Below are 14,297 nucleotides of genomic sequence, written 5' to 3' on the forward strand. Positions count from 1 at the left end.
TGGAGGACCTGTACACCTCACGGGTCAAAAGGAGGGCGGAGAGGATCACTGCTGACCCCTCACACCCCAGATACAATCTGTTTGAACTCCTCCCCTCTGGACGGCGTTACAGGTCACTGTGCACCAAGACAACCAGGCACAGGGACAGTTTCTTCCCCCAGGCCGTCACTCTGATGAACACTTAACCCACGACAGTATGATTGGACAATAACCCTCAGTGCAATACCTGTAAATATACATTGTACAGATTATACAGACTCGTACAGGTCTCTAGTATTCTGTTTTAAGTACTCTATTTTTATCCCTAATTATCTCATTTCAATGAACATTTCCTTGTTGTCTGTATTGTTTACTGTCTATTTATGCTGCTTTTTCTGCATTGTTTGCACTGGTTGTTGATGTTAATACTGCTATTTTGTTATATTACACAGCTTTATGCTGGTTTACTGTTTGCACATTGAGAGCCGATGTACCTGAGTCAAATTCCTCGTGTGTCCAACACACCTGGCCAATAAACTGATTCTGATTCTGATTCAGTTTCCCAGTGTCACACTAACCTTAAGGAATTTTTTAAAGCTCATTTTCTCCAGTGGGTATACACACAACATATGATGATGATGAACTTATAAACATCACATGTGTTTCCTAAATGGTTTATATAGGACAGATATATCTACAGAGTATGCAATCAATATTGCATGCTTTATGGAATTGTATTTCACTGGATAGAGACTGGGAAACACTAAATTATGCAACAGAGCCATTTGTAAGAGCAGCTTGTGTGTTTGTGAGATACAGACAAATTGTATGACCTCGAAATCTCTATAATATATCTAACTTACTGTCAAGTATATTCTGCAGAGTGCACTCTTTATTTTGAAAGGTACAGTATAGTAGAGCGAGACAATTAGTCAATTCATCCATTAGTTGTTTAACAGAAAAATAATCTGCAACTATTTTGATAATTGCTCAACCCTAGTTTTTTTAAGGACACATATTATCCACTTCAAGCTTCTCAGTTGTGTGGACCTTTTCTTTGCCCTGGATAAAACAAGCAATCTGACAACATAATCATGGGTACAAGGAAATTGTGATGAACAATGCAGTCATGTCTTAATGTAAGATAAACTAAACTGTGTTTAGCATGTTTTAGTGCATTAGTGCATTTATAGAAGAGAAAGAAAACCAACAAACAGATACTGAGGATCCTGCTGCTGCTGCTGTGATCAAATATGTTTTCCTTAAATATCCTTAATTCAGAAACTGGCACCAAAAATGTTTGGAGTTTTGGTTTTAAAATGGCCTAAACTATTAATCGATAATAAAAAAAATGCTGTTTAATTTTCATTTTAGCTCTAAACTACTACAGTGACTAGCTAGCTAACTAAACTGTGTGTGGTAGGTGACAGGAGGCTTTTGGCATGCAGTCTCAATGTAGGCCTTTTGCTGTTCAGTGTCTCGTAGCATATCAAGTTTTCAGTCTGCATCACTGGCCCACCAACCACAGTGAATGCTCTGATGATGCAAAGATAAAAACAGAGATGAGGAGAGATAGACACTGAGACGGACACAGAGATGACAAGAAAGCAGAGACTGTGTCATCTGAGATGAATCTGTGTGTGATTCCTTCTTAAATTGGTGGTGTCAAATGTGGGTCTTTCATTTTTTTGCTTAATTATGTCTTCTGATGTGGATAAACTGTCGCTCCTCCCCCCACTCCTATATGTGGGACTCTTAGTGTCCAGTCATATAAGGTTACCCCCTCACCCCATTATCTCCTGCAACACCCTCCCTCCCATCAAACAGACACAAACAGACTACTCACACCCCCCACTCTCTGCGAGTGCTCTCAGAGCCATTATCATAATGCCATGCATCAATAATGCAAGTCAATACATTAATAACGCTAGCCTGCAGCATGAGGGGTGGTGAGGGAGGCATCTGAGGTGGAGGGAGGAGGGGGGCACAGAAGGTCCTTTCCTGGCTCAACATATCACAACAGCACTTTCACCTCGGGTCCAACATTCAATCCTTTGCTTTGTTTTCAACACCCATAAAAGGACTCCTGAGCTTATCGAACTTTGGCTACTCTGTGTTTGTGTCCTTTAAATATTTTCCTGGACATGTTTGTGTGTGTGTGTGTGTGTGTGTGTGTGTGTGTGTGTGTGTGTGTGTGTGTGTGTGTGTGTGTAAGAATGAGCCATTAGTTGCTGGCTGAGAACTTGTCTCCATTCCAGCTCAACAGCTGTATGTGTTCTGTTTCATCTCCACTCATCTGCTCATTCATCAAACCTCCTCCTGTTGTTTCAGTTGGCTGTCCTTTTTAGCACATCAGCAAAGCCCCTGTTAACTGTCTGCAAAAAAGATAACCTGTCTCTTATAAATGAATGCTTGTATATATAATATATCAACTGAGGGTGATAAACCTAAAACACTCACAAAGACATGTAATGGGTGGGAGTTGATGTTAAGGAACAATTAGGAAGAAGGCCTGTGAGTAATAAACACTTTTTGTCACACAAGTTAGTGTTAACTCCTTAGAAAAAAATTAAAATAAAAAATAGATAGGCCAGAGGTGCAAAGAAATGTCTGGTGTATGTAGTTAGCCAAAACAAAATTCTGTGGGTGAAAAAGGCAGGGAGTTAAAAATTAATAAATAAGATAAAATATAACAGTCATCTCATTTTTACCTTATGATCTTATTTTATCAGCTGTAGCAAAAAACAAATAAATATGAAAACAAGACCCCTATAAAAGAGTTTTAAAATAGCACATGATGGCTACATAGATAAAATAATGGTAAAGATTTAGGCTGAAGCTACATATTCCAGGCAAAACATCGGCATCCTCACCAGTTGATAATCTGTGTATAGTAGAGGACACGGAGATAAAGAAACAGCATTGTTTTGTAACATATCTGACTTGACAATTTGCACAAGTGTCTGAAAACCAAACAAACAGGGACGCCTCTCATCGGCCAAAGACTCAATGTAATTAAAACCACTTGTAATGGATGTGGTGTCATATTCTCAATGCACCGGATTTTAATTTTCACACAGCAAACTCTGTAATCACATATTAAGTTGTCAGAAGACTTGATTACTCGTAGGTGGTTAACATGGAAGTCTTTCCTAAACCAACCATTCCATATGATGTGAGCACATCATTATCATATGTGAGCACCAAACCTTGTTTAGCTTCACTTACATAAATGAACAAGTAAGCCAGTGTTTGAGCATTACTGCTTGTATTTTAAAATGAAATGTTTTAATGGCATGAAAGAAAAGGTCGGTTCAAGGCTAACCCATGTGTTTGGCAAAGTCTGAAAATCTGATGGCGTCCAGCTTCCCAAAATCCAAAAGAGCAAGACAACTACTATCCAAACTCTATACTCCCACTTTACTAAGTACACCAACTAATGCAGTCTAATACAACAGTCCTGAAAGGAATCCTACCTCTGTTTTTCAGTTTCTGTTGAAACTGTTACAGATAGGTGTTGATTCAAGTGTAAGATGATTTCAGGAAGATGCAGCCTCTGACGCTGTCACACTGTAGTGCATTATACTGACATTTCTATTATTTTGTCCACCGCATTTATACCAGTTAGGATTGGCTAAACAACAGAAACACCTCTATGTGTTGTAGCCTATTAGACTGCATTAGTTTTAGCTAGGTGTACCTAATAAACTGTCGACTGAGTGTATAGAGAGTATTGCAGCCTCGTGTACACTGTTTGCCTACAGACCGACTGTAGGCTGCCTACACTGTTTTGGACTGGGGGTCAGTGAAGAGTCAGACAGGTCAAAACTTGTTAAAACACTTCTGCATAGTTCAGCTCTATTGGTTTGCATTACAGATCTAATCAATATATTTGAAGTGTTCTTAAAATATCATTATAATGTTATCTGATGGAGAGCTATGCTCTGAATTTCTTCTTTTTCCATGAGTCAGTGCAGAGCCTGTCTGGGCACTTGACAGTTCTGAGAGCCTCTCACTGTCTGTTTGTTCATGTCCGAGCAAAACAAGTTCTGCCAGACTGAAAACAATCACCCTGAAAACCTCCATGTTGGGAAACCAAACACAGAAATCTCAGCGATACAGCTGATTGAAGTTATTTTGCGTCTAACATATGAAGATTTTAGAACAGTTGAACAGTTTATGAGCAGTCTGGCACGTTAATGTTTTTATATTAGAAAGAATATATTATCAAGATTCTTGATCTGAGAGACACTTATCAATGCACACACCATTCCAAAGATGCTCCCAAAACAGAACTAAATAATTGTCTACATGTTCACAGTCTCTGTGACTTCTCTCATGACCTGAAGTCTGAATCTGGTGTGGGCCTCCTTGGCTCATGGTTTGCCATCCCTCACTGACCTAGGGTAGTTTATTACTACTTCCTGGCCTGGAATACAGTATAACTAGAGAATTTATACAGTTAGCAAGGAAAACTCTGGGAACAGCTTAGGATCTGGCTCCGGACCAACCATGGCCTCTGCAAGCGCAGGCTGACCTTTGACCAAAAAAATCATAGGGTAAATATTAATTTACACTCAAGCAGCAATGTATACACAGGGGACTTTACAAATCCATTTGAGCCCTTCAGTCATTAGTCATGTTTACAAAATCTAAATCCACACTGTGGCATCTTAACCAGTGTCTTATACTTTAAGTATCCTCCACTGCATTTTTTTTTCTGCAACAAATTTGGACCTGGTTCCACCCTTGTAGCCTCTCAACATCACTGTCTTCACAAAGTCTTTTAGTCCAGCTCCTCTCCCTATATGGTAAGGGCTGTGAAGAGGGCAGCAATGTTGGAGCACAGTTACAGTAACTCTGGCATCTCTAACATCTACAGTTAGTTCTTAGTCCCTACGATATGCAGCTCAATCAGCGTAAGGCTTTACATTTATATTACAATCATTAGGCATATTTTGAGAGCTTTTATTTTTGACACATGTACACAGTTGTGTAATAATAATAATAATAGTAATGTTGGGCTTAATTTGTTTCATCTCACCACAGATGAGAACAATACCTGTAAACAACAAAAATGGAGACAGGTGTATCCTATAAAAAGTGCAGCACAAAAATGAGCCTGACCTGCTACTGATGAAAACTAAACTGAAATTACTTTAGTTTTTGTTGATTAAAATCAAAATATTCATCACAAGACTAAATCTGGTGTCAAAACTAGCTCTACTGAGTCGATCTATCTATCTGGTGATTGAATTTTCATGTAGTGGGAATATCAGGTCACTATTTCATTATGTGGAAGTACAGCCTCAGAATTACTAACCTGGCGACTAAAGGAGGCGACTTTTGTTCATATGTCTGAGTTATTTAATTACTGTAAGATTCACTTCTGCTGTGGAGAATTACATAAAAAAACTTTTAGAAAGGGATGATGTCCGAACTACAACTAACACAACAACTCAAGAAAAGACAACGCTATAGCAACTTTAAAAACCTAGTAATTTCATACCAAAACAAGATTGTTTGGCCAAAACTACAAAAAGCCTCATCATGTCCAGATTTATTTACTCGACAGATTTATTTTAGCATAATTATGGATCCTGATTCAGCACTTTAAAGGATTAAAAAAACTGCCAGGACAGTAAACACAGTTGAGGATTTGTACAAGCAAGACTTACAGAGAGAATGTCACAGTGATGGCAATTTATTGTTTTTCTCTCAATTGAAACACTAAATCACTGTCACTGGTCATCAATACCTGAACTTAATACATGAAATGGCATGAAAAATGTGTGTTATGCATTCAGGCATGTGGCCAACACAGCTCATTCCTTAATGTTCAAGTGCACACATGTGGTTCTTTCTCCCTTTGCACCCATATGCACACGATAAATTGTGTGTGTACGTGACATTTATATGGCTGTTTTTTGCATTACTCACTGTCAAGACAGGGGACACAGACAGTCTGTGTGTCTCCACATGGTTGGCTGACACCCTCACCAGGTGGACACTGCTTGCAGCATTCCCCACTGGTTGTAAACTGGCCCGACTTGCATAACTCTTTATTCGCCAGAGCTCCAACCTGCCAATCATCAGAGAGATCATTCAAAGGGGGACAAGCGAAAGAACGTTTACATTCAGCTGCAAACATAAAATTAACACATAAAATGACTTTTTTTATTGTCTACAAAGAGCTAAACATTATATATTGTCTTAATCAAAGTCATGTGTAGCATTGTGCAATGTGAACAATTCAACCAGTGTTTTTCCTTCATTTAATACATTTCCAGAGGCACAAAGGGGAAAAGCAAATTGCAGCATTTCACAAGAAGAAGCAAAATAAGCAGAATTTCGTTTCCCTTTTCTAATACCGTTAAGCACCTTGCATCCCCTCAGATTTATTTTGGAACCACTAAACCAGTGGTTCCCAGCTGAGGGGTCAAGACCCTGGGAGGGCTGCAAGATAAGCCTGAGTGGCTCTGGGTTGATTAATGGGATAGGAAAATGCAATTTTCAGCTGGACAAAGTTGTCCGTTTTTCCAGGTTCTTTCTCTGCTTTCTGTGTTCTTGTGGAATATTAGATAGCCTTTCCTTATCAAGTTTCTCAATATATTCAAATGAAACACTCTACAGAAGTAAAGTCAGTCTTTGGATAAACTGCTCACAACCCTCCTGCAACCGCATCAAAAACAAACATGGTTTTATTTTGAAGGATCACAAGCCCATAAGTTTGGAAACCATGGGTCTTATCCACAACTTTAACCTGACTCCGCATCCTTATATGACTCACCTTAGACTTAATCTAACCATAACCTTAAGGCCAGGTGAAGCTGGATTAAATCCTTTCTGCATTTCCTAAACGGTAACTTACTGAGTGCTTTATCTTTGTTGTTGTTGACAAGTGAAGTTTGTATGTGCCTCTACCTATTCAAGTGTCAGTGTAGGAGAGTGCATACACACTTGTACTCATACCCAGGCCTGGAAGTGTCTGAGAGTCTGTGTTTATGTGAGACCTTTGACTTTGCCTTGCCTTTTACATTATATCCTTGTAAATCTAGCCTTTTTTTTTTTTTTGGTCTTTTGCACACTTTGATCTCCAAAGCAAACCTTGATGAAAGCAGCGATTGCCCTCTGACACTATGTCTCTCTTTCATTCCTTCCAGATACATGAGCAGTGATTGTTTTAGGCTATCGTATGTGAGGTTAAAATGTTCTTCTGGGCGGCACGGCGGTTAGCGCTGTTGTTTCACAGCAAGAGAGTTCTGGGTTCAAACCTCGGCCGACCTGGAGTTTGCATGTTCTGTCTGAGCAAGGGTTCTCTCCAGGTCCTCCAGCTTCCTCCCACAATCCAAAGACATGCAGCTTAGGTTGACTGGCAGCTCTAAATTGCCTGTGTGAGTGTGTTAGCTATTCTAACTGACACTGATTCCTACCTAGATCAGGTCAGACTAAGAGGAAAGGATTTAGTAGAAGAGGTAAGAGCGCTAAATCATTTACAGTTGGAAGTCATGGTGGTGATGTTAAAGTCATGGGACTGTGGTGTTGTTTCTTTAAAGCCTAACAGTAGCTTTTTACATCTGGCAATTGTATTTGGACTTCAAAGATGATAAAAGCAGTGTTCACTTGGGAAGATTGTCTTGCTGAACAAAATGTGTGTCATACATTGTTGATTGCCACAGAGCTTATTTTCTGCAATAATCCAAAAGCCTATGGAAAAATCCCATTGGCTTTTTGTCGAGGGAACCAGGGCGATGTCAACTTCTGGGTTGGCCTACAAAAATACATGTTCCCTACAAAACTCTATGTGGTTGTGCAATACACTGTTTTGAATATACAGCGTCAAGAGCTGTGTCAATTGTGTTTAATGCAGCCCTTGATGACTCTGACTCAGGTAATGGGGACTTTTGCCCTCGACTCAGAACCCTTTCTGTCTCCCTTTCACCACAGCACTTTCTCTTCCTTTCAAGACTCATAGGGTTATTCTTTAGTGACTTGGGCTTGACCCAGACTCGAACACTGGGGACTCGAGACTTGACTTGGACTTGAGATTTAGTGACTTGACTACAACACTAATTCACACATTCATAAGCAACATGTGAGTCAATCTGCTCTTTGCAGGTCTGAACACTGAAAGCTCTAAACATGTGAACAGTTTGAAGGTGTGCATGCATGTGTGTATGTCGAGGGATACCATAAGGATGTGCACTCAACATAAATCGGCAGGGCTAAGGTTTGTGTGGAATGTTGCTGACCAGATAGAGGAGGCTCTAGAAACCATCAAGTGTCCCCTCAGGCACCTCTGAGTCAGCTGGCAGATAATGTGTGTGAGAGAGAGTACACACTCAAACATGTCTCTCTTTTGCCCTTGATGGTGTCACAGCCCATTCACCTTCAAGTCTTTGGTATTCAGTTATCCGTGTCTAAGAATGGCTCTGTGGGGAAACCTTTGAGTTGAAATGTTTATTACAACCTCCCAGATCAGATCTGAACATTTTGCTGAAAGATTTTTGGGAAGGGAGGCAATGTTTTAGGTTTACTTTGATGAACTCGGCCTTCTTTTAGAGGCTTTGACCTTACTAAACTAACTAAAGAAAAGCTGATGTTCAAGATGTGACACTCCCACTGTGCAGTAGCATACTTTCAAAATGTTTTACTACCTGTCATTCTCAGAACTTCATTGACTCAGAACCCTTTCTCTCTCCCTTTCACCACAGCACTTTCTCTCCCTCACACGCACCGCAGGCAAAAAGACATTTGGTAATTAATCAAATGTGTCACTGCACACACTCTTGCCTGCTTCCCTTAACTGCCCCCTCATATTGCCTACTGTACACACCCATCAGCACACATACATTTGCACAAATGCATAAACAACCTCACATGTGAACAAACCTGTTTTAAAATATCTGACTGACACTTCTGAAATGACTCCAAGTTCCAGCATTTGACTTTTACTCTTTTTTCACTGACAATAATCTAGCTCCAGGTGTGGGTGCAACACCTAAAGGTCCCAAAGCTCAAAAACTGAGATGACAATGCACTGCTATTGGCTGCTAAATTGCACATAACCATGAGTTAGAGGGTAAAGTGATTTCAGCAAACAACTGGTGGAATGAAAGGACAAGATGTACAGAACTCAGCAAGTTGTAGCTTGACTTGTAATTGGGTCTTTTAGATGGGAGTTTGAGGGTTGATCTCTAACTTTTATCAGCCTTAAGCTAAAACAAGAAGTGAGGTAATCACACACTTTTCAGCAACAAGCACATACAAATGCACGCTCAGAATTAACTGAGCACATAACTTCAGAGCTCCAGCCAATCTTACTAATGGTCCAGTCAATTTTCTGTTGGAGGCACTTAACCTCTGGACCTCAACTGTCAACGCTTGTTAAAGCCATTAGAGCTCCACTATACCAGTCTTCCAATGAGCTGGGCTTAATTTACTCCAAGCGTAGATCCTGACACTATACCAGTCTTCCAATGAGCTGGGCCTAATTAAATCCAAGCGTAGATCCTGATCTGCTGTGGGAACACTGGTGGCAATGACATTGCAGCTAATCCCTTCCCAAACAATGCTGAATCGTCATCTCTGATGAAGTGAGAGGAAGAGACCAACAGACAGAGAAAGGGGAGAGTGACATGGGGACAGTTCAGGCAGTATGAATATTGCATTCCTTGAGCTAGCAGAGGATGAACACCCATCAGTGGGAGCAGCTGTCATGTATCAGTGATGCAGCCTGTTCCTACACCAGGACCTTGACAAGCCTGCAGCCCTGCCTGACCATGTCCTGTCAGATAAGACACTGAGAAAAAGTATTTCCTCCCTGTACTTTATGTCCACAAAGGAACATAAATCAGGGAGCTTAAATGATCTTGGACTCCCCTAGCTTTCTTTTACCCTTTTGAGATCCTTAAATGATCTTGGACTCCCCTAGCTTCCTTTTACACTTTCGAGATTTTTGCTTTTGATGTGGTTCCTCCTTGGCCAGAGCTTGGGACTCTAGAGTCTGCCAAAAATGAGAAATGTTCAATACATTCACCAAACCCCTCATCAGTTACCACATGGCTTATTGGTGAGCTCTTCCACAGAGGACACTGCGGCATTGTTATCCTGCTGTGTGTAGGGCCACGTGTAATAGAGAAGGGTGGAACTACAGATCCAGCAAGTTGAGCTATAGAGTATCATCCTGGACGGTTCAGTTCTGTATTTCAGCCACAGATTATAGGCAAGACAGGTGCAAAGACACGGACTATTACTTTCAAGGCCCCTGTTAAGATCACCGAATGATATTTTACAAGCATATTAAAATACTAAATGTAAACTGCTATAAAGAAAGGTAAAGCCAGGGGAAAGATGCAGGGAAAAGATTAAGAAAAACTCTGTCACAAACTCCCACCGCTTAATAACCCCCTTTTCCCAGTTACTGTGGATGCGCGATTGCACAGGTGTCGCCACAGAGCGTCACAGGATTTATCCAAGTAAAGTTTACGGTAAACATTAAACACGCTTCGATTGAGGAAAAGGCGACTTACCACTCCAAGTAACACTATTATGAAAGCGGAATTCATCCTGCAGCTTCTTTGCATCTCCCCTAGAAGGGTCAACGTTTGGGTTAAACACGGGAGGATGCGGGTCTCACTGACTTCGAAGTGAAATCAAATCTGTCATCTCTGCGTCTTTTTGCGCTTCTGCTTTTTTGGTTTTGCCGTGAGAAAATAAACTCTCCAAGTAAATCTTCGCTACAACCTGTGTATCGCAGCGGGAAACCACTCAGTCCATAAACTCTGGCTGCCGACAGAATCCAGTCAGTGCGTAAACTCGCTGAGATTGACCCATTGGATGTTCGGCTCTGTGCGCTTTTTCATTCTGCGCTCTTGACAGGAACGCTCAGCTCATTGACTTCAGATAATGAGCCATCTCGCTTTCCACGCCCACACACATGGACCTGCTCTCTCTTTAACAGCCTAAATCATGGTCGGAGATGTTCTTTCCGAGTCAGACAAACCACCCATCAAACAAATTACGTCTTGTCTAAATCATCTATTCAGCATGTGGTTTACAGACGACACTGCTCCAAAAGCCTCAGTTTGTGTTACTTTTTCTCCTTCTGTTGAACAACTTGCGAAACTAAGAGCGATCCGTGACATTGCTGTCTGTTTTTGCCTTGAGATTTAGTGTCCCTGAAGCACTGAACTGATCTTATCAGTGCCTGAAAACAGCAACCACATCAGCAGAGCTCAGAAAGACTTACCTCTGTGAACAAACCTGTGAATAAACCTTATATAACCTAAAAGCCTGCCATGGGCATCAACATGTATGCAACAACTGAATAAAACCAAAAGCAAAATTGAATCATACTCTGTTATATTTACCTCTAAACCTCTCACCACACCACTAATTCAGCCTAACTTTGACACATGAAAACGATAGTGTTATCTCCCTGAGACCCCATGTTAAATAGCATTGTTCTTATCTGAAACACTACTGTCTTTATGCACAAGAAGAGCCAGTCTACTGCTGGGCCAGGCCAACACCTCAGGTAAAATGTCAGCCTAATATAAAACCTGGAGCACGTCATGTTCCGTTTGGGCTCATGTCATGACTATATATGTCACTCCATTCAGTATGTTGAAGAACAGGTTGATTCAAAAGAATGACACAGTTGTTTGTTGAGGTTTATTAGTGGATGTGTTCCAGTTTTCTTCATCTTCAACTTACGTTCCCTGCAGCCAAATAAATGCTGTTGTAAGTCTCTATATTTTTCTTTCACTGGAGTTTAATGGAATAATGGTTCTGGTACAGCCTGAATGATATGCTATAAGGCACCGAACTAGTTGGTACTCATGCCTGGCACAATATTAAATGTCATTATGGAGAATTACTGCGATTATTAACTATTAGATTTTTTTTAAGGTACTGCAGCCCTTGTACATTTGTAGTTTTTGATGGTCATATATTGTTTAAGTAGATAGTGAGATAGTGTTGACAACTAACCACAGCTGTAATTCATGTTTTTACACTGTGTTGCTATAAAGGTTTCACTATAGGTCCTGACCTGACTGAGGGTTAACAAGTTAATCTGTGGTGTCATTTCACTTGGAATGAAGGCATAAGATGCAAAATTATGCATGTTTCACCCAGGTCTGGTGTTTACATCCAAGTCTCACTGGGCTCAGCTGTTGCAGTCAGATTACTGTCGGTTTTACAGACTCATTTCTTTTGTCACCCTCGGCATCACTGAGCTTGATGATAAAAAAAAAAAAGGTGCACGTTGTATGTATCATGTTGATGGGGCAGTGATTTATATAGATTGTAGAATGACTGAGGGCAATGGGGGACATGGAGGAGAGAGAGGGAGCTGGATCCCTATGGGTGGATAAATAATGCATGAAAGCAACAAGAGAGACAGAGAGAGAATCCATTTCACTCATGTGGAGCAAAATAAATGAATCTAATTTTCAGTGAGGCCTGTGTAATTCATTATAAAGAAAAACTGCTGATTCTATTTGAAAAACTTTACAATACTTGCAATCAGAGCACACTATGAGAATGTTAACCTCAAGCAATCTGTTTAACAGGAGTACAGACTGGTCTCCTCTGTTGGTGATGAAAGAAGTTGTTTAAACTTGTATTAAACCTTTTAGTGGGAGACTATAACCGGCCAATAATAATTCAAATTTCCAACTCATGATCGTTAATGCTACTTTCCCTTTAGCTGTCTAAAAAGCAAATCACATTTTGTTGAAATAAGACTGATAAATATGGAAGTGAAACAGCCAACCAAGCAATATTTTGGACTTCAGTTTATTTTTGGAACCAGGCTTTTTTGCATTCACTTGTGTACAGAGAAGAATAAAACAGCACAGAGCAGCAGACATGCATTTTTATAACATGCTCATGTGAAAACAAATCTCTGTTTGTCACATGCAACCAGATACAAGCACATGGATACACACATAAACACTCACATACTGACCATCTGCCACCATGAGCAAACAGAGGATGGGTGGTCCAGGAGGCATTTACTGTCCCATCTCAAGTTCCGAGAAACGGATTCTGTTCCAGGTGGCTAGCCCTGAGGAGTGTGTGTATGTGTGTCCATCTATCTGAGTCATGTTTGTGCATGTCCCCTGTTTATATTTTATGATTATATTTCTGTGTGTACAACCTCAAAATGTGAACATTTCTGTTTCTTTAGCAGCACTGACCTGGGAAGAGGAGACCACCTGTCACTCTATCATCAACAGCAACAGAGGAACATCTACAGTGTTCTTGCAAGCTTTCCTTCTAATGTACTGTAATAGATGGAGAGCCATCATATGATGAGCCAAGGAAGCCCTTAAATTACTCTGAGAGCACTCACACCAATAACTGGCGTGAGAGTGATATCATGTTGTGTTTAGAGAAAACTTTTTGCGCACTGCAGTGCCAGCAGTGTGTTCCTGTTAGGGTTACACAGTGTATTTGGAAAACAGCAATGAGTATATTAAAGAAATTATGTGCATTTAAAGTTTGGTCTGGTAATGCAGTGCAGATATCCTTCATATCACTAAGTGCCTGATTTGGGGATAATAATTGGACTTATTTTGCACAATGCCAGAGTGGACCTCATACAGGCCAGATGGCAGCAAACCTCCCATCTTCCTGTGTGACTCTGCACTTTATTGATCTGATATGTCTGATCCACTTTGTTTTGTCTTACTGTACATCGTGTCCTCCATCCTCTGTCTTATAAAAGATGTATTACAAATGCCAATAAATAAGTTTCACATTAGAATTTGGTGAATATTCAGACTGATAAATCTGATTTCAAATTGACAACACCGAATATTGAAAAAAATCATTCTTTGCTTTTTTTTTAAACCAATTTGTCCTGTTCACAATCATTGCTGATTTATCTATTTAGATAAGAAGTTGAACACTTTCTTGGACATTTAACTAGGTCCACAAATGCACTGAAATTGAACTGACCACACAAAAACACATAGAAGAATGTAATAATAACTATACACAAATATGTATGTTTCTTTTGCTGCTAATATTACTGAATTTCTCTAAGACCTTCTCTCCAAAATGTGGAATGAATGGATGTTTGTGTCTCATCTACTGAGAAACTTGTGACGCAGCCTTTCAAGCCTGACCTGACCTGAACCCAGTGATGGCATTAACAGGAGCTCCACAGTGTCGATGTCATGTCATGGTATGGTAAGAAACGATCTGTGGGTGTGTGCCTATACTTATTCTGTACCTTCCATGCATAAGGTCTGAGGCTCCATGTAGTATTAGTGTAAAACACTTTTGTAAAACACCCACTAGAT

The 14,297-nt window shown here is 40.3% G+C and overlaps 1 protein-coding gene across 1 annotated transcript in view; it reads right to left on the bottom strand.

The window, feature by feature from the left end:
• The window catches only part of ngfrb (nerve growth factor receptor b), a 33,125-nt gene extending 22,100 nt beyond the window's left edge, over window positions 1-11,025 (bottom strand). The window contains exons 1-2 of the mRNA XM_020605380.1: window positions 10,512-11,025; window positions 5,920-6,061 (exon numbers count right to left, since the gene is read on the bottom strand). Coding sequence (XP_020461036.1) covers window positions 5,920-6,061; window positions 10,512-10,565 — 196 coding nt within the window. The 5' untranslated portion in view covers window positions 10,566-11,025. The remainder of the gene's footprint in view (window positions 1-5,919; window positions 6,062-10,511) is intronic.
• Window positions 11,026-14,297: the final 3,272 nt, after the last annotated feature.

This window comes from Monopterus albus, unplaced genomic scaffold (assembly GCF_001952655.1).
Source record: "Monopterus albus unplaced genomic scaffold, M_albus_1.0 scaffold69.1, whole genome shotgun sequence".
NCBI classification, from domain to species: domain Eukaryota; kingdom Metazoa; phylum Chordata; class Actinopteri; order Synbranchiformes; family Synbranchidae; genus Monopterus; species Monopterus albus.